The sequence below is a fragment of the Strix aluco genome, chromosome 7, assembly GCF_031877795.1.
Source record: "Strix aluco isolate bStrAlu1 chromosome 7, bStrAlu1.hap1, whole genome shotgun sequence".
Lineage (NCBI taxonomy): Eukaryota > Metazoa > Chordata > Aves > Strigiformes > Strigidae > Strix > Strix aluco.
This window is the reverse complement of record NC_133937.1, coordinates 10,820,577-10,843,364: the sequence shown is the minus strand read 5'-3', so window position 1 is coordinate 10,843,364 and position 22,788 is coordinate 10,820,577. Positions and strand designations below refer to the sequence as shown.

Sequence of the window (22,788 nt, the reverse complement as noted above, 5' to 3'; positions counted from 1 at the left end):
ACAGAATAAAGTGGTTATTTATGTAAGAGCCATTACTCCTCTGGGAAAAAAACATCTGCGAGTTCAGGACATTTTTTCCTCCTTTTTTTGCTAGATTAATCAAATCCTGCAGCAACACATGTTTGCTTTTGAAGTGGTGATGGTGCTGTTGTAAATGTGTGTGTCCAGGTTTACATTTTAATCCACTGATTGCAAAATTTTGTTCCAAACACTCGCGGAGTGTACTTGCTTAGCAGAGCTATGAGGAGGATGGAAGTCCAAATTTCACAAATGACTGTGATAATTTTAGATTTGATGTTGACATGTTCCATCAAGATTGGTTTTCTAAAGCAATTCATTTGATTTCAAGTTTTAGACCTTTTCTTCTATATTTTCAAAGTTAAAAATGGAAACAAAAAACTAATTTCAAAATGAAAACTCAAACCAGCTTCAATGATGACCAAATGCATCATTCTAGTATTTTTTTAAATTCTCCTCCTTTCCACAGATACACCTGCCCTCTCCCTCAATACTGGTTTTCTTTCTTAATGAAGTTCAAAACCAAGATGGATGTAGTTTTGCAAAGCTGTTCAGTTTTGATAGCACTGCTGATATGGCTGTCAAACTTTCTACTTGTTCCCACCTACCTAAATATATCTTTAATTGAAGAGCACTTGACTTCAATCCTGGTATCTGTGCACTCACAACAAAGCTTCATTAGGAGTCAGCTGCATTAAGAGGAACTGCCTGCCTAAGGAAGGGCTGCAAAAGACTGCTGTAATGCACTATCAGTTTAACCTGTGTCCTCGGGGGAGCGCAATACTGTACTTGCAGAGAGGTGACATGATCTAAGAGATAATAGTTCTTTTTCATCTTCATGTGGCTTTTTTATATTTCATCTTTTCACCAGTCAGCGTTTATCTTCTCTTTTCTAATTCTCAGGACAGCTAAAAATCAACATTTCTTTTCTTACAGTAAGCTTTTGCTTTCATTTTATTACACATGAGCACTTATGTATGCCTTGTTGAGCATTTTAATAATTGTGTCTTAATGTTTCAACCACTAGAAAATGAGAAGTGCATGTGCAAGGTCAAGTGCATGGAAAGGTAATAAAACAGATTAGATTAGGGTTAGAAATGCTTAGAAAACATTCTACATAACACCCAATTGAAATTGAGTAATTCTGGAGTGAAGCGGGTGAGCACACAGCAGGATGCAAAACAATAGAGCATGTAGAATCAGGCTTCTGATATATTGTTTTTAATGCAATAATATTCCTGACAATTTGGCAGAGGTGGGGGGTGGGTGGTGCGGAGGAAGAGACATATAGGACAAATATTACTCATGGTTATTAATTTGAGGTGTCCATTGAACAAGTGCTAAGATCAGTAACGTGTCAGTTAAATCTTCAGCTAAATAGTGAATTAAATAGCCAAACAGAAGCTTCTTCTTGTTTGTAAGTCTTGCACAGAAAATCTTGAATCTCGTGATACCATAGTTTAATTCTCTAAGCCCTGCCTGGGACATCAGCAAACAGTCTTAGTGACTCCAATGAGAATCACAAAGACAAACCCCTGAACGTTTCACAGTACTTCAAATAGAAGTGCAATCACTGTGGGGCTAGGATGAGACCTACTTTCCCTCTCTCAGGATATCATCTGTGCCTGCAATAAAATTGAAAATTATTTCCATCAGCAGCTTTGCTCTCTATATATCAATGGCGAATGCAAATATTAGCATTTGGCTGGATGACTGGTTTGTTAATTATTTCCCTGCACTGTGCTGCACTCAGATTACAAGACAGGCAATTATGCTTTCCAGACCTAATATTCATACCCACAGCAATATACAGACAAAAACTTCTTATGCATAAATGACACCAACCTAAAGGCAAGTTGCTATAAAAAAAAAGTCTATGAAAAAGAATTTGCTTGTAAATACATAATACCCATTTACCCTTAGAAGGGATTTGAGTCAGGGGCAACCACAAACTTTATGGGATAGGAATGGAAAGGAAAAGGAAGAAGCCAAGAAGGGAAAAATCTCCAAGAGATTTTTGTGAAAGGAAGTGGAGACAGTATACATAAAGCTGAAATTTTTGAAAAAGCATATGTTGGAGAAGTTCTACTCACCTGGTCTTTCTTTGACCCTTTCTACTTCTGTGGCATCTGCACAGTGCCTGTTGCATCTTCTTAACTCTTCCCCTCACTCTTGCTATGCAAAATCCCTCTTTCTTGAACTGCCCCACATTCTGCCCTCCAGCCTGTTCCCTCCTAAATGGAGGGGAATGCCACCATTTCCTCTTGGTTGACTCAACACCAAGCCTAAAATCCCTCCATCTCACCAGCTCCTATGGGCAAATGGGGCAGCTCTGCCAGTGTCCCTGCAGCTCTGCTCTGTATGTGACACTTCTCCCAAGAGCACTAAGTGGGGATGCTGAGCATATGCCTGGCACTCACCCAAGGCACATAGCAAGCTCTACACTTCACCTCCATGGAACATGGACAACTTTTTTTCAGGCAGTTTATCTTTCCTGCTGTCCTCTTCCTGGTTTTGTACTATTTTAAAACCATTTCCAAACCTTTCTTCTCCTTATCACTACCAAAAACTCAGGTAACCCATAAAGAAGTGTGGGTTCATCCACAGGAAATTTCATCCAGTTATAGAACTCGTTTATGCTGTCATGGATTGACTTTATATGTATTGCCATCAACACGGCTGAAAAAAAAAAAACATTAATCTGTATCAAATCCATGACTTTGTTTCTAAGTACCAGTAAGTAGATTGTAAGAATCTGAAAGTGAGCTTGATTTAATGCTGAATTACCAAACAGATCACTTAATTATACAGTGTATCACTCATACTGTAGCTCTCAAAACCTTGTTGACATCACTGTATTACCATTCAAATCTCTCACACAACTAAGTTGCTTTGTTTTAAGCTCAAATGTGTTTTACTAGTTTTCCTTGAGACCATTCATCCATACATTATAACCACAATGCTATTTACCTGAATTTTTAATGTCACCCCAATCTAAATTCACATTTGACTTCAGATTTCATTACAGGAATCTGCACAGCTTTTCTAGTTATCCGTACTAACTCAATTTGAGCAACATAGGATTCACAAGTAAAATACATTTTAACTAGGCTGAAACAGGATTCAACTGGAGGGAGGATACAGGTTCTTTTTATTTTCTACTTTCCACTTACATGTTTTCTATGGCTATTACTGATCAGATAAAAGCATCAGATGTTCCTCTCAAAGCTTGATTTAAAGTAACAGCAGAAATGTTATGATGAATAAGTGGTACTTTCAGCACAGTGCAGGCAAAACCACGGTACTTTACTCAGAAATATATAAACAGGTATTGATTATAAATAGGAAGCCACTATTCTCACCTCAATAATAAATTGGCTAAATGCAGCATTTGGATTGCCTAGCTATAAAGAATAGTGTTACAGAATCAAAAGCAAAAGGCTGAAACACAAATCAAAATTATCAGAGAGGGATCAAAGCTCAATGGTATAACCTTCAGATATTAGTGTCTCACTTAAAAATCACGAAGCAGTTATTTATTATTAATGATTTCATTATTATATTGATTATTTATAATTACTGAGAGGTTTTTAAACAGGAATCTATTTAAAGTAAAAAAAGAAATAATAATTTCTTAGCTTAAGAAGAGCAGAAAAAAACATTTGGGTTATGAAAGGATCTAATAGTGTAGAGCAAAGAATTAGCTATTATTAATAAAGAGCAGAAGAGGCACTGAATAAAGATTCAGTGCTTGTATGTAGCCCACCATACCCTGGTCTTGAGATGCGACTTAATTCTCCCCATTAAACATAATAAATACAAATTTTGAAGAATCAAGTATCACATATTTATATAAGTTCTTTAGCTGAAGAATATATGAAGTGAACCGTAGTGATTTCCCCTGTTTAATTTTCACTTGCCATGCAGATAGTGTACCAAGACTTAGACTACCCCCATTCAAGTATCATCAGGCTCCACTGCAGTCCTGCAACTCTTGGCTTCTTAAGAGCACCCTTAAGGGTGAAAGTCATTGAGGTACAGATTTCAGAGCAGCACTGAGGACTGGTGTAGAGCATCAACCTAAAGAGACAGCTCCAGCATCAGGGAATCACAACTGAACTTCAAAGGTGTGATGATTCAAAAAAAGAGTAATATAAAGCTTTGTAACTGCCTTCCATTCGTACAGAGGAGTTCAAGTGATGTCCAAATCCAAAAAGATTTCTAATACTATGCAGGTGAAGTCTATTTTTCCCCTTGCCACTCAATATTTTCTAAAAGCAAAAGCCTAGCTCAGGATACTTTGAGCATCCTGACCACAAATTACTTTTAGTTTCCTGAAGCTCTTAATGAAGCATCTTTACTTAACTGACTTTCCTGTAATTCCTCTTACTTAGGATGTGGACCTTACAGTGTGCCACATGGCTTTTAGAGCATTTCTAATTGACATATGTGGGAGAGAAAAATTAGCAAACATGGATAATTAGATCTTAACTACAGTCTGCCTCATTTAGGCCTTCACTTTTTCTGTTTCCAAGCTAAAACACTTCAGTGAGCTAAAACACTTCAATTAATGCCTGCATCTGAGAGACTTTGACTGGAAGCATAACTCTACATCTTAAGACTGCTAAGTCAAGAAAGTTAGCCAGGACTTGTCAGAAGAATTTGTTGCCTTCTGAGGTACTCAAGTACTGTTTGAAGTTGTCATTATAGCCATGCACAAACATCACTGGGCCAGCCTGTACCCAGTGCTCAGTATTGCCACACTGCAACAGACACCAGACAGGGAGAGCACAGACACAAAGAGGTGGCCAGCCCCTGAAGATGCATGAAAGCCAAGAAAAACAGACTTTGGTGTATCGCTGCTTTCACTGTAAGAAACAACGGGGACACCAGTGATTCTTTTTTCACATAATCTTAATGAGGCCTGACAGATTTTATAGTGGCTGGTGGGCAAGAAGCACCACAGTAAAAAGGATCCAAGGGGAACTACAAACCTCACATGCACAAATAACTCATTGACAAATTGATCTAGTAAAGCCTTAGTGTTTTACTTGATTGAACAATTCCTCATTCCCCTTCTTAAAAATACTGTATCATCCATTCCAATTAGCTTCAAGTGCATAATTTTCATTTTGACATGAGCAGGCTTAAACTAATCGATGTTAATCAATAAGAAGAGGTCCTAGCCCTAATACATTGTGACCTTCCTGTGTACCGTAACATTTTGGGTAATGTATCAACTTCCTCATGGCAGAAAGCAACCAGTAACTGTTCGTCTGAAAGATTACAACTGTCATGTGTATTTAGTAAATCATGTCAGCCCATTGAGTCTGGTGAGGTGTGACCATGATACCCATCTTGACCTTTCCATGGTAAGTGCAATATAATATGTGAAAGGATTCGCATGGAGATTACTTTTAGCTCATCCAGAGAATATTTGTGAAATAAAACGATGATTTTTAATCTCACCTCTAAGCTTGTATTTGCGAAACAAAAAGTGATGCGCACTCTGACAACAGTTCTAATCCCCAAGTAGAATCTTCTTGTAATGAAAACTTCATTGCCCTTTAAAGCCTTGGCATATATCCAGTTTCCAGGCTCTTTTCGAAAACTAAAAAGGGCACTTTATGCAGTGAGTGTAAATTGCAGTCCACTCAATTAAACTGCTCATGTAAGGAATATATTTATATTTATTGCAGTGACTGACATTGATATTTTATTTTATTTTCCATGGAAAAAGCTACTCATTAATTTTAACAGCATTAAACATTGCTACTCAAAGATAGTAACTCACAGCTCTATCAGAATGCTAGCCTGATCTCTTAACAAATCCTACTATCCTATCATACCCGCTTAGAGACAACTGGGCATCCAATGGGATGCACCTCTATTTTGCAAGGCGTGGGGGAGGCCCACCTCTCTCAGCTCACAGTAATACATGGTAGCTTCCTTAACCCGCTAGTAGGATATGCCTTTTTTAATGCTTTGAGCACACGGCATCATCAGAAGTTTGGGGAGGAAACCTTGGCTACTGGAGGCAGATGGCTCTCAAAAGATCTAGAGTCACATGTCTAAGAAAAATAAACTAACTAGTATCACATGTCATGTGCACCATTAGTGTTCCTCTCCTACTGATCTGCTTAAAATTTTGAATTTATACACACTGTGATTCAGTAAAGCATGTAAGCAGCTGTTTGACTACTCTGCTTTTCTTATCTTTCCAAAGGAGATTTTGCAATACCTCTCCTGAGTACAGGTACATGCAGTTACCTACAGGCTAAGGTGCTCCCTGAGTGAATCGTGGAGGGCTCCAACACAGACTGTTCACATGGTCACAGATCTCAGTACTGGTCCAGTCTAGATCATAATTATTGCAGTGAACACCACATGGAATATCTAACATTGCACCAGCTTTGAATTTATTTCTTTCTGATATTTAGCCAGCATTTTCTTATTTTAACCTTTAAATCCCACTGAGAATTGTATTGGCATATTTAAATATAATTTGTGTAGAACTCAAAGGAACAGATTAAAGGACAGAGCTTCATTTTAAATTTCTTTTCTTTTTATACTATTATTTGATTTTTTTTTTAGGTGTCATCTAACCTCAGGCTACATTTCCATGGCAGTATGAACATATTTGTAGTTGAAAATATGAGTCCATCATTTCTAGTGAAAAGTTATCAAATGCAAATGGCACATCTTCGTCAACACTTAAGGCCAGGTTATTAAATACTGCGTTGTGACAGGAAGCAGGTATTCATCTCCTTAATCCAATCTGACACGGCCACAACCATCTCGCTTCTGCATCCAGTAATTCAGAGATCCTTACTGGAATCTTGATGTGGACCTTGTTTCCCAAACTTTTAAGTGCTACTATGCTAGCTCTTGAGTCCCAGGTGGGACTCCTGAGAGTAAAAGTGTTGCTGCCGCCTCATCCAAGGAGCAGTCATTTGGTACTGGGCATTCAGTTTCCATAGCTTTAAGACTGCAGTCAGAAAGGCAGGAACAACCAGGGAAAAACTTAGTCATTCCAGGAATGGATTTCAGGAGATATATTAACAATGCTGAACACGTACACTAGCAAGTTATCACTAGCATTAGTGTTCCTTTCAAAAAAAAAGTCACATTGATATGTGCTCAGATTCTACCTCTAGTACGTAAGCAGTCCCTGAATGAAAACATCCTTAGTCTGATGAATGTAATAGAATCATTCAAAGAAAGGAAAAAAATTCCAAATCCATATTTTCATTTTCTGTTTGTTTGTACTGATCATCTCCTGCAACGCTTTTAGGAAATGTTTCTACAGTATAGTCTGAGGACCACTATTTCAGACCATGCTTTCATCAATATTGTTTATATAGATATAATTTGCTCTTAAACTGGGATAGATACCCTCTTCTAATTCTTTTGATCATAAACACAGCCTAAATCTGGTTCTGATTTAAAACGTGCCCATCAGCAGACCTAAAACATGCACAGAATTGGTTACTATTCACAGCTTCAGACAAAAGAAAGCAGTTTACAATAACCACTGAATTCCCCTTGCTTGCAGTTTGCTGTCACCACATCCTTTATTTATAGTAGGCCTGAAATAAATACTGCAGGATCAGCCATCTTTTGGTGCTGCACAAAAAAGGAAAGCTATTAAATATTTACTATAAGTCTCTCTCAGCTTTGCCTCTGACACTTTCTCTTTCACTAGAGAAAAAGATTATTTAGCACATGATTTTCCTGCAAAAGACAGTCAGTTGTGACTGTCTGAAAGAGAATGATCATTGGTATGCCCTGGGAGGGGGAGGCTGTGTCAATGCACTCCAGGCACAAAGTCTGCACCTCCCCTGCTCCTCTCCAGCCACACAGGGTGACACCAAGGCAGGAGTCTTAGAGTGTCACAGGAATGTTTGTGCCAGCAGAATGAGGGGCACTCATGTTACAGCACTTTCCAAAACTAAGCCAGGACATTTGGTGAATCCTTTCCAAGGAGGCTGATCAGATTGCTTGAGTTAAGATCAAATGAACGTCATGGATGCTCCAGTGAAACGTGTTGACAAATAATACGGCACTCTCGTGCACTGCATTTATTGTGAATTTAAAAAAGAAACCTGCTTGCATGAAATAAAAACAGATTTTGCATGCATTTCATTTTTCACCTGGGAACTGATTACTGTAGGACAATAAGTTTATGGCCTAGTATCTGTGCAACAGCCAGCCAGTTAAAGATAAACTTTGGCCCAGAACTAAAATGCCTGGGGGCAGCTGTGTAGCTCAAGTAACTGATTAGAAATTGATACTGAAAAATGATTGAGAACTAAACTCCAGGAGGTCACAAAAAGATTAAAAGCAAAGCAATGTCTTTTTCCACCACAACCCAGGTCACTACAGAGTATGACCATAGCCTTCCATAGCATAGTCTAGCAAAACTAGCACCAATCCCCCCTCAATATATCTAGAGTAACATACTTTTCTAAGGAATGAGCTGCATCTATATAAGTATCTAATGTTTTAGAGTGTCAGCCTTGTTTGCCTGAATACTATCACACTTCATGGAGCTCTACTGGGTAGTAGTGCATAGTGCCAAAGAAATTTATTTTCTTCTCCCCTCTCTTCTTTAGCAAAAGAGAATTCACCTCCTGGATGTATTTCACCTTTGGAACTGAAGGAAGCAGAGCTGGTCTGCAGAGTCCCATACCCTTCCACACCACTGGATCACAGGTCTCTTTCTCCAGGAATGGTCCAATACTTCAACTGCCAGCCACTTGCCTGCTGCATCCTTTAACTTCCCAAAAGCAGCAGAGGGAAGCATGCTGCAGGCTCTGGAGAACTAGGCAGCCAGACAGTGAAAATGAGCAGTCAGAAAATGCAGCGTTTCACTCAAGCCAGTAACAAGACAAATATTCTGGCTGCCTGATCAAACCTCTGGCATAGCTGGCAAAACCTCCATTCTAATTTTGTGGTTTAATATGAAAATAGCCTGGGTAAGGTGATAAGAATAAAATTTAACAGGGAGTTTAGGGAAGGAAGCCGTCAGTAAAAAAAACTTGACATCCACCAAGTCCTGAACCCATAATGGGATATCTACATGACTGAGAATTCCACTCAGGCCAGCACAGCACACTAAACATTCACTGAAGAGCTATGACAGTGTAACTTGAACAGTGCAGATGGATGGTATTTGAAGAAAAACTAGGTTTGTATAGTCAGAGAAGTGCAGACTCTCATTGTTTAGGCAAGCAAGTATGAATGGGCATTCTTAATGCTTCCCTTCTGCTACATTTGATGTCTCGCAATTTGATGTCCTGCACCAGTGCTGACACCATGTACAGCTTCTCTTGACAGCCAAATAAAAAATAACCAGTTCCCCACCCTGATAAAGAAGCCCCACAGGGAACTTAAGTGTGATAATAAAAGTGAGTAGCAGCAAACACTGTCTGATCTGTCAGGTTATAAACAAGGCTCATGAAACCTTCATGGCCAGTATCAATAAAAGGCCATTGCTCTTGAGAGCCAAGAGCCATTAGAAAAATAAAAAGCTTTCTGTCTCAGAGCATTTATGTCTAGATTTTATGTTCTTCACTGCTTCCTTCCATGACCTTATAGACTACACAAGCAAGTTCACTTCTACTTCCAGTGCTGCAACAGCGAAACTAAGCCACAGCTTGCCTGGTAAGGCATTCCATGACCTTGAAACATATTCTGTAGAGCCACGTGATTGCTTCCCATAAATGTCCAAAATCATAAATATTTAGGGCTTAAGTTTTCCCACCACAACAGTCAATTTCCTAATGCACATAGATGCCTTTTCCATTTGAAAGGATTTCCAATGTTTCCAAACTTTTATGCAAATCAGATAACTGAGTGTGCCCATCTCTATGTTCTTTATGGAAACGATCTTTGTTTTTTCATAGTAATAGAACACTTCAGTTTCATTGCTGCAAGCCATGTTTAAAGAAGTGAAAATGATCTCTTAGCACAGTCATTTTCTTGGTAACCAAGTCCCAGGAGATTTTGCCTTTCCCCTGTTTTGTTCTCATTTGGTTGAAAATTACTATCACTAGTTACTGCTCCCATATTTTTCATGTTAATTGTTCTTCTCACCAATACAATTTTGTAGAAAAAGGTGTATTTCATTGTAAATTTTGGGCCACAATCTTTTTGTACTTAAATAGATTAACCCATTTGTGACTAGGAAAAATGATTTTTCAAGGTGGGATTGATCTAACATCCTGAATATTGTGGACATGCCTTTTATTCAAGACATTGGGATACTGGATCTTTAATAGGGTTCTATGCATATGTCAGTTGGCTGAGATCACATGCTGATAGGGTTTAGCTTGTATAAATGCTGAACCGTGCTAAGTGAAAGCCAATTTAACGCCTCTGAGCACAACTTCTGGAATAGCTCCTAATCATCTAAGAAACAGCACTCAAAAAAAATTGTTTTCAGTCCTTGTCATTTGTTTTTCCCATATAACTCTAGTGAGGCTGAATGGGTCACCAGTGCAAACTAATGGCTCACATAAAAAGCAACTGCCATACTGAAGAGGAGATTCTATAAATTCTGTAAGTTTAGATCTTAACTCATCTCCATCTATTATCTATGAAAGCATATTTCAGTCTGTGGAACACTATTACTGCCTACTTTCATAGAACCATATCATAGAATCATAGAATGGTTTGGGTTGGAAAGGACCTTAGAGATCATCTAGTTCCAACCCCCTGCCATGGAGGGTTAAAACTATTTTAAAAAGGTTAAAACATAAAAAAAAGTCATGGACAATCACAAAAATGTTGTTTAGCAGCAGCCAGCCTCTGAGCAGTTCTTTCAGTAATGGCATTAAAAACCAACCTGATAGTTCAAGACATAGTGCTAGGCAGAAACCTTCCACCAGACCAGGTTGCTCAAAACCCCACCCAACCTGTCCTTGAACACTGCCAGGGAGGGGGCAGCCACAAGCTCTCTGGGCAACCTGTTCCACTGCTTTACCACCTGCATAGTGAAGAATTTCTTCCTTATATCTAATCCAGATCTATTCTCTTTCAGTTTAAAGACATTACCCCTTGTCCTATGACTACACCGCCTGATAAAGAGTCCCTCCCCATCTTTCCTGTAGCCCCTTTAAGTACTGGAAGGCAGCTATAAGGTCTCCCTGGAGCCTTCTCTTCTCCAGGCTGAACAACCCCAACTCTCTCAGCCTGTCCTCACAGGGGAGGTGCTCCAGCCCCTCCGATCACCTTCGTAGCCTCCTCTGGACCTGCTCGAGCAGGTCCATGCCCCTATGTTGGGGGCCCCAGAGTTGAACACAGTACTACAGTCATTTGGCAGTTCATTATCCACATTAAGTTGATTACCTGTATCACATACTATTGTTTTGAAACCAAGAGACAAGGCAAGCCTTAAAAAAAAGAAACAATAGAGCAAGAAAGCAAAAAATGATACTTCCACTAGAATTATGTGGACAAAGAATAATGTATACCACAATAAATAAAGCTTTAGCAGTCTGAAAATACTTTAAGAAAAATTAACAATTACTTCAATCATTAAACAATAAGCAAGCTGTCCTGGATGCTGTAAAACACTTTTTTTTTTTTAAATGTGGACACTAGAGTTGCTGGTGTTGTAATTTAGAGGTCAGCAAGTACAAAAGCACAACAATTACTCACATGAAATATCCCTGCCAACACTTGATCAAAGTTACTGTTTTAATTGACTTGCATCTGTGATATGTATTAGGACAATCCGGTTTTGTTAGTCACAGATTGGGAACCCTTCCTCTGTGTGGAAAGATAGGTGATGGTTGGTAGTCTTAAATGCTGGGCCATAGAGGCAGCCACTGGACCACTCTTCAGGTCCAGTATTCAGAAACAACAACTCAAATGCACAACAAGCCCAAGCACAGTAAGAAACATTTTCTCTCAATGTACAAACAGAAGGATCTAATAGAAAAGCAGACAGAAGTTCTAAAATAACTTATCAGAAAGGATTTTCCTTAACTTTCAAATACAAAATAATCTAGAACAACGTAAATCTTCTTAAAGATAGCATACATATATTCATAATATCACTAGCATTCATTAGAACAGATCAAACAGAAGCTGGAGTGGGCCATAGGATGAGAATTCAACTACATGCATCAAGATACTGTCCCATCTTCTCTCAATGACTTTGGAAGACCATTTTCTTCTGGCTTCTGATATAAAGCCCATTTCAGTACACTTACTATTAGGCTCCTGGTCTCTCTAATTTTTGGCTGAAAATCTTGCCTAAGCACACCAAGAGGCATACATGCACATCATACAAGGCAGCAGAAATTACTCTATGCATCTCCTACCTCCCTTGCGTTCACTGAAACAGCTAGACCAGACCCTCTGAGAAAAATCTCAAAGGGTTTTCTTTGAGAAAATCTGGAACATCTGAAAATCTGAAGAGCTTTAATTTAAACTCTTCTCCAGGAAATATTTAAGTTATACATTTCCAGAAAATATATAAGTCTATCCAGTGTTCTCACAGAAGCTAACAAATATGTTGCAATTCTGTTGGCATCTTTCTACTTTTTGTACTTATTTTATCCATTATCTGGAACACCCACTTAAAGACAAACTTGAGAGTTAAAAAGCCATGGGGCAAATTCAGCCATACATTTTGCTTTAGAGTACTCTGCTCTGGCTTGGAAACAGCTAAAGATCTTTTTCCCTTAGGTGCTAGTCTGTTCCTGATACTGCTTAGCTGTACTGCACACCCATGTATGAGATTTTCTGGTATAGTCTCACAAATTGTATTTCCACATTACAACCTGCTTTCTGTGCCAGTCTTTGCCTAGCCTATGTAAAAATTATCTTCTCCACAATGCAATAAAAATAGCGGTTACTTAGCTTTATATAATAATGGAGCTTTAAATATTAATGCAACTACTACAGAAAGTCTCTGTGCAGGGTTTACTGACTTGAGAAAAAGTTTCCTTGGAAGCAACATTAACAGGTCTCTTAACTTTTCCTGGTTATGTGAAGAGATTTTCCTTTCTCAATGGCAAGACAACTTTTATCACATCTCTGTGAGAAAGTCTGCCACCTCCATGTTCTATGACTTCCTTTCCTGCACTCTGGCTACACCTTTCTTACTCTGTCAGGTGCAGAGAGGCCACTTTCCAACTCACAGGTGCCAGACCATTAACACAAATTCTCAGCCTGCTGTGATTATTCACCCTGTGAATGACAGGTTCCTCCCATGCCCTATTACACTTGCTATGATTGTCATTTCTAGAATAGTCATTCATAAATTAACAAAACTCTGTGCTGTCCACATAGAAATAAACAAAAGAAACATCACTGTTGGACTTCTTTTTTAACAGAAGCTTGAATGGATGTAGAATTACAATAGGCTGGATTCAACACAGATACACTCAACATATCAAACATACTGATTTCTATAAGAATCCATGCTGATTGCCTCAAGAATCAGATTAGATTTGGGCTTTCCATCTCATATCTGTGCCCTGAACGCTTCAAATAACAGAGATAAAACACTTATATTCCTTAGTCACAAGTTTTATAGGATGCCCTTTGGAATGCAAAGACTTTAACTTATATCAACATACTTCTGAAGAGTGAGGCTCAAGTTGTGGCTGGCTGACTTGATCTTGTTCTGGGCCTCTAAATGGGTCATGCTGTCAGTGTTGACTCCATCAATGGCTACCACAAGGTCCCCTTGGTTCATCTGTGACTGTGCTGCCTTGCTGCCAGGGGTGATCTGTGTGGGAAAAGGAAAAAAAAGCCATATCAGGGTAAGTCATTCTGTACACAAAGCACTTACGAAGAACTCGCCCAGAATTATAGTGAGGAATACATAGAGCAATAAATACAATAATAGATACAAGACTAGCTGTATCTATTATTGTATGGATGGAACAACAAAATTTATGGAAATTAAACAAGCGAAAAGTTAATTCACATTTCTGCAAAGGTCCAGGATATCTACTTGTCATTACTTCTATTTTGAGAGGTTAAGCCCAATGTAGTGGTTCCCTTACCACATATTATCTCCTCCTCAAGGGGATAATTATCCCTATTTATGTTGGAGTAGTACATAGAGACATTACTCAGAAGTAGAAAACTAATGAGCCACTATCTAGTGCATGATTTTATTGTAGTTTTTCTCCTAAAAGCCGTTTTTCCCAAATTAATTCATTATATTGAACAGACAGAAAATTAGTATGTGTGAGAGGCCTTGGACATGCTTTGCTTCTTTTATAGCAAGCTTTATAGGAAATCATTCTGCTTAACCTTACCCACACACAACTATAGTTCCATTACCAAGACTGATTACTACATACCCGAGATGACCTCATCAACCTGTTGTACCTGACAATCCAAACACAGACCAGCACTTTTAGAAGACACAATGCTTCAACTAGAAACTCCACTAATGAGGCAACAGTTCAGAAATTCTGGTCATTCATTATGGCACCACATTTTGTTAGCTCCAGATGCCTTGTGAACCACATCTTCTCCAAATGGACAGTATCCTGACCTCAATTTTACACAGCCCTCTCAGCTTGCATCTGAATGTCATTGATACAGTACAGCTACTATGAAACTTGACGCTGTTAGGGAACTCCAGCTAAAACAGAAGAGCCTTCACATACCATCAGCCAGACACATTTTAGTGAGTGCATCAGAGTTGTCCTCTGCTTTCAGCACTCAGTACTTCAAGGGTACGGACATAAGCTATACGTCTTTGCTCTTACTTTTAGGTACTTGCTTCCTTACATTCCTCACTTCTGAGAAAAACCAAAGGTAATCTAAAATATTACAACAAAGGCTGCAGTCAAAAACTTTGTTCCTTCAGCACAGTGAACATAAAAGAAAGATGTATCTGATTACAAGCCAGGTTGAAACGTAAATTCCTAAGGAAACCAAAACCCAACACAAATCCAAACACTTTTCCTCATCAAGTGTGAAGTGAAATTCCTTAACCTGCCTTCCACAATACGACCTCAAAACACTTAAAAATATGTACATACTCAAACCAAAAAAGTCCTTCCAAAACAATTCCCTAGACTGCTTGTTTGTGCTCTTCCACTGGCAAAGGCAAAGAAGAAAAAAGAAAAAAAACCCACCTTTTTTAACACCACATTAAAAGTGCTTAGTATTGAGGCTGGCAGTCTAATGGACAGTGTAGTCTGACAATGAGAGTCATGAATTTACTAGAACACAATCTCTAGTATCAGCGTGCTAGAACACAGCACCCTGAATACTCAGACATTCTACTTAAAAATAGAGATTACTTTGAAATTAGGCACTGTAAATAACATCCCAGAACTGATCTGACTGGAAGAGATGGCTTTCTATACCTTTTCATTAGAGATAAAAGCAGTAAGCAGTAAGAGTTCTATGAGTGAAGGACAGCCACAGATATCATGTACTCATGCAAAGTAGAGTTGACTGATAATGGCAGTGCCATCCCCTGATGTATTTTTCTGGTGTTAAGGAAATGAGGGGTGGGGGAAATACTTTGTGGTAGTTTCAATGATGAAGTTTTGTTCTGCATTCTAATGCACCCCCATAGAAAGAAATTAGTAGAAACAAAAGATTGTTATTATAAGCGTAGTTCTCCTAACCTATTATATAAACTTAGCATCTATGCGTTTCATTGACTTGCATTATGCAAAGTACTCAGAATCCAGAAGCCTATAAAGAACATGGGTTATTTGCATACCCACATGTACTTGTACAGTTACTGAAAGACCCTTCCGTGCACAGTCCCCCAAATATGTCAAGAAACAGAATCTACAATAAAATAAAAGTCAGGAAAAGGCAAAATGTGAACAAAAGCCAAACTCAGATAAATCAGTCAGTAAGACTTGACTTTATCAAGTAGCACACTTCAGTCCTTCTAAATTTATCCCTTTTCTCTATTAACAAACTGTTTGCTAATCAGGTAGACACCAAGGCTTAAACCTTCTTGATAAAGAGTTTTTAATAAACAATCTTCACATATCACTTTTCTAAGATACCACATTGTACCTCCTCATGAACCATGCAAGTTCTTGCCACAAAACACTGTGTGATGCTGACACTTCCAGTCTCCAGACAGCTGGTTCCAAATGCTGGGAACCCCCCCTTTTGCTCATCAAGAACAAAGACTAGTTTTTGAACATCAACCCTGAAAGTCAAATGTCTGCTCTAATTTGGGAATTCTCATTTAACATATACATCTCTCCTTCCACTCCCCAGTGATGCTTCAAACACAGTAAGGCCAGAGAAGCAGAGCTTCCACAGAAAGAATAAAGAAATCTAGATCTGGGACTAGTTTAAAGAGCTGTAACATACTGACTTCCCTCTCAGTTTCTCCGATTTCTCCTTTTTACATCCCCAAATTTAAATGTTATATCTTGAAATAAAGATACATCAGGTAACTACAACTGTCCTAGAATTAGAGTCAAATTTTGAGGGATGGGATGGTTTTAACTAGTGACCTGATTTCACTTACTCTAGTGGGATATTTTCTGCCTAACATTTTTGGAAAAACACTACCTAAATGAAATATATATTCATCAGAAGAATCTATCAGAGTCCTGTATAACTCTGAATTTATGATCTATATGGATTTCTAACTACGGCCATTGCAACACTCTTTCTGAAGCAAAGAACTACAGGAGAATCACACTGTGAAGGCTGAGGAAACAGTCTTAATCATGGCCTACCAGCCAGTCTTCTTTTATTTGAAAAGAAAATGAAAGGGATTTATAGTTAATTCTTCAGCTAAGTATAATGGTAACAAATTCTGGGCTGGAATCCTTCATACCCGTCTCCCTTTCCAAACCCCATTTCAGGGGCCAGCAGTCCATTGATGTCACTCTACCTCTAAAATTCAGCTTATCCTAGCTTCATAGACAGTAGACTCACAAGTATAAAAGATGGATCTAGTTTATTATATCTGTAATTCAGAACCATAGTAATTATCGGGAAAGAATTACTTCTTCACCAAGTCTTCCCACTGGCTAAGAGCATGCTATGTAGATTATTTGTTTCTGTAGAGCTTTATATAGAAGGCATTATTAAATTCTTGATGTATAATCTGTATAAAATATTCAAAGTACAAAATTATACCTATTTTAGTTAGAAGATAACAGGCTTCTCTGATACTTCCAAGTGAACCCACAGTGTGCATTTACAGCAAACATTGAGAACAGTCAGTAATTGTTAGGGACAAAATACCAGCATACAGATGGAGATACAGGGCAGCCAGATCTGATGTGTCAAGGCACATTCAAGACTATCTTGTTCCCATTTTTCGAGATCCAGCAGAAAGGAATGGAATGCAAAGTGTTGATATGTTGGTATTTTCCTTTGAAAATTCATCTCTGATCTACTAAAAATTTACTAAATATAATCAGAAACAAAGAAGATCTCACGGTGTCTTTGTGAAATCTTTAGGGATTATTTTCTATTTAAAAAGATTTTTAAAAAATATTTTTTAAACAAAGGGTGAATGTTAATTAACCCTTGGAATTAGACTGCAAATCCAGATCTCTCTACATAGTAAATTCTAGTTTGCTCTTATCTCAGCCTCTTCTACTAACAAAAATAAAGAAATATAGTACTCTCTAGGCCAAATATGCATTTTTCAATTTGACCACCGATGTTTTTTTCTTAAAACATCTCTGGACAAGATGTAGACAGAACTATTTCAGAAAACCTTTGTAATATTCTTAACTCACATGCGCTGGATTACAACATAGCTTTCAGACACTAGGTGTTGCAAATGACTTTATTTAAGGCTACAGTGATATGTTCACGAGAGATTCAAGGTATAGCTATTTCTGTCAATTGATTTACAAAATCCAATCCAGGGTACCACTGACAGATCTAATTTTTACAGTATTTCTTTAGTGCCTCAAGCCCAAGCACAGACTTCATCTTGAACAGCCAAGCATCTTTTACTTCTCAGAAAGCAGAGGAACACTTGCTGCTTCAGAGATGTAAATTTTCAGCCCCCAATTTTCCTACAGACATCTGTAGGAAAGGCAGACATCTGACTTCCAATATCCCCAGCTTAAAGCAAGCAGGCAGCCTGGAAGTATCACATGTTGCTTTCAATGCACTACAGAGAATTCTTACTACACTCTGTTGTGAGCAGATCTATAAACTGGGTGAATATATAGCACGACAGCAACAGCTGTGCCCTAAAAATTAAGTCTGCACTGGGTTCAGAGTAAATACTACTTAGCAGGAGCTCTGGGAGGCAGTGTACAAAGCGCAGCTGCTGCACCACCTTGAGAACAGCATGTGTTCCCATCCAAGCCCCCTCAGCTACACTCCAAACGGGTTGAGATAGGGATCAGGCAGCATTTGAGTGGTTGAGTGTTAAAATACTAACGAGAATTCTTGTATAAACAGATGGATGGACACAGTTTTCCTACCCCAAGGAACTCCTAATTTACAAGGCAGGCAAAAATACATAGGGAGGCCTATACAGCTGAGAAGTTGTTAACATGCTGGCAGCATTAGTCAGGGCCTTTTCTTTTTCCAGGACTTGAGCTATGCCCGACCCTTTCCTGACCCCCAACCCCAAAATCAACAAGTTATATTTTATGCTTTTCATTTAAGAACAACTTTTCAGAGAATCAAGTATTCACTAGCACTAGAAATATGCTAAAGCACTGGGAATGAATACCTTCTCCTCTTCAGGATCTCTGGAATAGAATAAAATATTAAAAGAAAGCGTTCCTTTCCATAATCAGAAAAGCTAGAAATCAGAGACAGGACATAAGCTATCAGTTATCAGAAACTGTAACATACTCTTACAAGAACAGGAATGGACAGACACTAAGGATCACTAGAAATTATAATACGCTTCTGTTATGTAGAAAACGGCATTTAAATCTCCCTCCGTTAAATTTTCGCAAGTGGGTTTTTGTGTAGATGCTTCTAACAAACCTTCATAGGCTTTCTAAGCACTGATGCTCATAATGCCGGGCAACGGCAGCAAAACTTCTTCATTTCACACATAGGAGCATGACCTACTGAAATGAGTAGAGACGTTCTTTGAAATCCCACCACAGAACAGTCACACTGAACTGGCAAATGACCATGTGAATCCAAGTAGTTATCTCTGGACTGAAGACAACAGTTCCTCTCCCCTTGTGAACAAGTTAATTGAGGAAATTTATATTATTTCCTAAATGAGTCACTTTCCAGCCCTGTCCACACAGGAAAGGTGTAACAGCTCCAAAGGGAAAAGCATGAGTTTTCTTAGAAAATAGAAGACAATTCTGGACAAGAAAAAACAGCAAGAAAAGGAATAAACCCACTGGGATAAGTCATCAGGCAGAAATCCACTATTTGATTCAATGTATTGCCAGAAGGCATAAAACAGAAACAAAGAAAGAAACAGCCTAGATACCCTACACCACAGAGCAAACATCCCACTGTCTTTGATACCTTTTAGTGTCAGATAGGAGAGCTGTGCAAAACTGATTAAACATAAAGACAGAGGACTGTAGGAAACTGAAAATTAAAGTCCTTGCATGTATCACTAACCAAACCTAAAGAAAATTCCCTTTTTGCAGTTACCATTTGCCTGAAGAATATGTCTCCTTTTTTTCACTTTACTACCAGGCTTTTTTTTTTTTCCTTTCCTTTTTTAATGATACAACAAAACTGGCCTTAAATGAACACTCACGGCATCTGCAAAATACGCCACTGACACCTTGAAGAGCTTCCATTTATATTAAACAGAGCTGAGCTGGCAAGCTGCAAGACACTTTGAAGTGGCCTCTCAGGCTATGCTACATCTGTAGTTAGGAAGACAGATTACAATACATGTGAGAACACCCAAAATAGCTTTAATCTACCTCTCTTGGATGGCAGGAACCCCAGTACCACAGAGATTTTGTGGGACGACCAGTCAAGTACTTGTAATTCAGGACACCCTGTGCTGAAATCTGTACTACAAGAGCACTTAAGCTATTCAGCTTACCTCAGTCTTAGGTATGCCAGGTCATACTGGAAGGATACCACCCTAATTAACACCAGAAATTTTCCTTCTACTCAATGCCTTTATGAGGCTGCTGTTCATGCACAATATATAGGCTCTTCAAGGAAGAAGTCAGTCGGTTGGCCCTTCTTGCCAAGCTAAATAGACCCAGGTGATGAAAATAAGCCAAATATAAAAGATTTTCAGCTGGGAAATGAAGCGAAGCATACAGTCAATGCTTAGGGGATTGCCCTAGGTAAGGCTTTGGAGGATTGTTAGAGAGTGAGTGTGAATGCTCCTGTCCCTGGTTGGAAGGAAGATCATTCTGTTCCCTGACTCAACTACATAATATCTGATTGAAAAATTTTCAGTCCTTTGTTAAATAAAAAAAGAAAGTATTTTGGAGTTTGCAGCTTAGCCTGTTAGAACCATGACTTGTCTATGTACACCAACTATACAGATGACTAAAAATGTGGATGAGGCTTTTTGATAGGATATGTTGGCATAGCTAGGAGACTATGCGGCCCTCTGTATCTTGTATGGTATGACTAATAGTAATCTCTCTTCTCCCAATCTTCATCTAAAAATAGCTGTTAGATCTATTCAGTCTATTCTCAGTTAGCATCACGTACTGTGCCAAGATAGCATGTGCTATGTATCTTGCAGAAATGAAATGGAAGCAGAGGTGAGTCATGTAATAATAAACGTTGATTGTTTTGTTATGACAACAGTTTTCAAGGAACAAGTAAGCTCTTCTTTGGTATCAAAGAGTTTAATAACCTTAATGCAAATCAAAACTGAGAATATCACTGAGGTACTGATCCTTAGCATTCTGGCAGCCCCAAGTGTGCGAGCAATTCTGTCTGCTTCCACAGGACAACTCCCTGAAGCAAAGTTACACTCAGCTTGTAAGTGCTTGCAGGACCAGAACTGCCAAGTTCCTTCAAAGGTTACCCTTCTTCTCCCCTACTTCTCTGTTTCAAATTTTAATTCATTTTAAGGCAGTTTTATAAGGTGGGATGTTTCTTTGTGTTTCAAGTAGACAGATCTCAGTTATCAATATGGCCTTTCACATTTCACAGCTATCAGCTTCTTGAATTCTACATTTTGTGCAGTTTTTTGACCTCCTCATACAAACACAATTTGTCTCCCCCCTACAAGCATCAGCAATAAATTTAGGGGTTTATGTCTTTTGCTATTGGCCACTATGGTAAGCTTATTTTCTTTAAGTTCATTGTATACAAGCAAGACTACAATGCTTTATAACTTTGAAGGGTTCCTGATTGGTTCAGCAACAATAAGGCCTGACTAAAAGGGCATTTGAGACAATACTGAGAGTTTTAGTTTGGCAGTCACTTCTGATATTAAGCAACTTAAAATAGCTTTGACTTTGAGTAAGTCCTGAGGTTCCAGCACAGATTGTACTGATGTATAAGTGACTCTTCTGCTCCTGTCTGTTTGCAAATTAGGGTACTTATTATATTGACACAGGCTTACATTCAACTGTTCTTTAAATGTACATTTGTTTATTGAGTTCTTTTTGTTTCTGGCCACCAGAATACCAGGGGAGTAATTCTTCCTCTGATTATTAAAACATGAGCTGCCAGTTTGACACAGAAAATAGCAGTCCTGTCTCTAAACCAGAAGTATGTAGTATTCAACTCCTTGCTTTCCCTACAGATGTTGGAATAGTATAGTACACACAGAAAGGCATCTGTATGAAAGAAGATGAGATATAGCATATGTCCACAGTGACAGAGATGTTTAATCAAAACTCAATTTGCAGGAACTACACTCGGTATCATGCCATTACTTTTGTGTCTAAGGTTTTAAGAGGCCATATTGCCCAGTGTGAATCTGTTTCAATTGGATGGCCTAGCATTAACCATCCACCATATAGCATCAATTGCTCATTAAACACTCTCCTTATCCACTAGAATAACTGTTTTGTACCTGTAGTATTCATCTACACTCTGCGAGAGAATAAACAAAAGCACAGGCTTCAACCTTCAGAGAGTGAAGAATTCCTTTCAAGATCCAAGTGAATAAAAAAGAACAGAAGCAAAGTTCCCCTGAGAAAGTGCAATGCAAATTTCTTCTGTAATTGCTGTATCCTGTTTAGTGTATAACATGACATCCTGCCAGATATCCCAGCAGGATCCTTGGAAACTTAAACATGTAGCAGGTAAAATACAATCTTTACACATTTAATGGGTACGTTAACTGCTGGATGTTTCAGGAAGCAAGGGAAGTTGTAAAGACTGAGGATATTTCTTTTCCCTGTTAAGATGCAATAGCTTAAGCTTTGTTTTCCTATCTTTTCCATCAAACACAAAGATGCCACTTCCCTTGTGAAGTCCCAGGAACCACATTTGTTTAACAGGAAATAATTTTAACATATCGATATAATCTCAAATGTAAAAGGGAAAACTTTTTACATTGATGATTGTGAGGACTGACAAAATAGTAATTAAAAGCAACACAATCTGAATTTTTAAAAAGGAAGCATCTTGGTTTACTGCTTCTTTATCTTGACTGAGGAGAGATGTGGCTATTGCTGAGGACAAGGATTGAACTTTATTTATAGTATGATGATGCCAATGCTGGTTTTGGGTGTTTTAATCCATTACAGTGGTGGGTACAGCAACCTTCAAAAAGTTCCCACTTAAAGCTTGCAGAGTATAATAAAAAACCCCAGATTTTATTTGACAAAGTACAAGTCAGTGACATATATGGTTTTCTCAAGGTAAAAGCATCCCTCTAAGTGAATTTTATATCCATCAGCTCTGTTG

At 38.4% G+C, this 22,788-nt stretch overlaps 1 protein-coding gene across 10 annotated transcripts in view; it reads right to left on the bottom strand.

Annotated features, from left to right (window-relative positions):
• The window catches only part of LDB3 (LIM domain binding 3), a 130,608-nt gene that overhangs the window by 76,518 nt on the left and 31,302 nt on the right, over positions 1–22,788 (bottom strand). For all 10 annotated transcript variants that reach the window (XM_074830437.1, XM_074830436.1, XM_074830438.1 and 7 more), the window contains exon 3: positions 13,614–13,765. In XM_074830437.1, the coding sequence (XP_074686538.1) occupies positions 13,614–13,765 (152 nt within the window). The remainder of the gene's footprint in view (positions 1–13,613; positions 13,766–22,788) is intronic.